At 39.7% G+C, this 2,500-nt stretch overlaps 1 protein-coding gene across 1 annotated transcript in view; it reads left to right on the forward strand.

Moving 5' to 3' along the window:
• Positions 1–1,378, forward strand: part of LOC119583909 — a 9,006-nt gene extending 7,628 nt beyond the window's left edge. Inside the window, exons 3-4 of the mRNA XM_037932623.1 lie at positions 360–496; positions 681–1,378. Coding sequence (XP_037788551.1) covers positions 360–496; positions 681–1,148 — 605 coding nt within the window. The 3' untranslated portion in view covers positions 1,149–1,378. The remainder of the gene's footprint in view (positions 1–359; positions 497–680) is intronic.
• Positions 1,379–2,500: the final 1,122 nt, after the last annotated feature.

Genomic DNA, 2,500 nt, shown 5'->3' on the forward strand with positions numbered 1-2,500 from the left:
TATTTTTGTCTTTTTAATAACACGGACAGGGTGGTTCTCAATAGGACTGGTGGTTATTTCTTTGCCTGTTTTTGAGAAGTTGTGGTTGATATTCATTCCTTGTTCTCGGAATGTCATTGATGTATCTTTTGTTCTTTATTTTTGCTAAATTTATTACACTTTTTATTGTCTTTTATTCTTTTATTTGTTTGTCTGTTCGCTTATATGTTTACATATCTGTTCACCTGTTGTTATTTTATTCTCCGTCTCTTTTTCTCTCTCTTACTTCCTTTCTTTCCCTTTCTCTCTTCTTTTCCTTTCCCCTTGGACCCTCTCCTCTTCACTCGATCACCTTCAAACCGCCCGCCTCCCACTTCCAGCCGCAGCCCTGTTCACGATGGGCGTGGGTGCCCAGAATGGCCTTCCCGGCTACAGCTACGGCGCCCCCAAAGACCCTTTGGCCCCGGCTGGCCCCAGTGGCTTCGGCGTAGAAACGGAGACAGCGGACCCCATATCGGTGAGCGAGTACACGCGCTGCCTTGTGTGGCCGCGTCTTTTGTGTGTGTTTGGAAGGGTAAAGTGTCGTCGGGTGTGTTTACGGGAGATGGTTTTACTGAATGCCTTGCTTAGGAGATTTTTACAGGTTTGAAATGCTTGTTTTCTATTTCCTTTTGTTAGTTAAATAACCTTTACCCGAACAGTCGCTCGCCGCCAACATCCCCGGCGGAGGCGTCCCTGGCGAGGACTACCCCATCCTGGCCTCCGTCCCCGACACCGGCTTCTCCTGCGAGGAACAGCAGTTCCCAGGCTACTATGCTGACACCGCCCCCGAGGCCGGCTGCCAAGTGTTCCACATCTGCCAGTTCGACGGCCGCCGGGACGCCTTCCTGTGCCCCAACGGCACCCTCTTCAACCAGCAGTACTTCGTGTGCGACTGGTGGTTCAACGTGGACTGCGCCGCGTCCCAGCAGTTCTTCGGCCTCAACGCCGACATCGGGAAGGTCCCCGAAGACAGCACGACCGAACCTTCGGACAGCTATGGCGTGCCCCAGACCGAGCAGCAGTATCAGCAGCCACAGAACCAGTACCAGCAGCCACAGGGTCAGCAGAATCAGCCACCAGCACCTCCTCCTAGCCAGCTCTATGGCGCGCCAAACCGCCGCGGCTAAACCTATATATATGAATTTCATATAATTGTCTCTATCTTTTAAAAATGATACATAAGTTCTGCCTGTGAACTTAATAGAAAGCAGTAGAGCCATGTTTATTTATACGTAATGCTTGCACTGTGAAAGCACGAAACATTGCCATATGTATCCTAATTTATATATATTATATTATTTAAAGTTTAATCAAGCGGCAAATGCAAAGTCATCACAAATAAAATGTTTTGTAATCACTCTTGTTTTGATTCCTTACAAGGCCAAAGCCACAACGAAGAAAATGCCAGTAAACAAGGATCCTCCTTGAATAAACAACATTTGCAGCATCCGGTATGCACGCGCTACATATAAATCGATATCCACATTTGTCTGTGCATTCAGGTTTCTCTCTCTCTCTCTTTCTCTCTCTCCCTCTCTACATAGATATATATGTATATATGTATGTTTGTATGTGTGCATGTATGTAAGTATATAATACATTCACATATATGTATATATGTATGTAAGTATATACATACATTCACACACACACACACACACACACACACACACACACACACACACACACACACACATATATATATATATATATATATATATATATATATATATATATATGTATATATATATATATATATATATATATATATATATATATATATATATATATATATATGTGTGTGGGGTGTGTGTGTGTGTGTGTGTGTGTGTGTGTGTGTGTGTGTGTGTGTGTGTGTGTGTGTGTGTACGTGTGTATGTACATATATGTATATATATCCACACAACACACACACACACACACACACACACACATACACACACACACATGTATATACACATATATATGTGTGTGTGTATCTATCTATTATCTCTCTATCAATATATATATATATATATATATATATATATATATATATATATATATATATATATATATATATATATATAAAATCAACTACAAGTTATTCTTTTCTATTTCTCTCATTCGATCTCTCCCTTCCCCATGCTTCTCTCCCTTTATATCTCCCTCCTTCCCTCATAAAGTCTGCGCAAAATACAACAACAGCAACAAAAACGAACAGCAGATCCAAGCCACAATATCTGAACCTTGTCTGTGGAGAAGGTGACGTCACTTTGTGCAGCCTGAATGGATAAATAGCAAAGTAGATAGGTAAATAAATAGATAGGAAATACATACAGATTGATAAACAGATATATAGTTAGATAGGTCGATAGATAAATATAATTTTATCATATACATATATATATATATATATATATATATATATATATATATATATATATATATATGTATATATATATATATATATATATATATATATATATATATATATATT

This window comes from Penaeus monodon, chromosome 17 (assembly GCF_015228065.2).
Source record: "Penaeus monodon isolate SGIC_2016 chromosome 17, NSTDA_Pmon_1, whole genome shotgun sequence".
NCBI lineage: Eukaryota > Metazoa > Arthropoda > Malacostraca > Decapoda > Penaeidae > Penaeus > Penaeus monodon.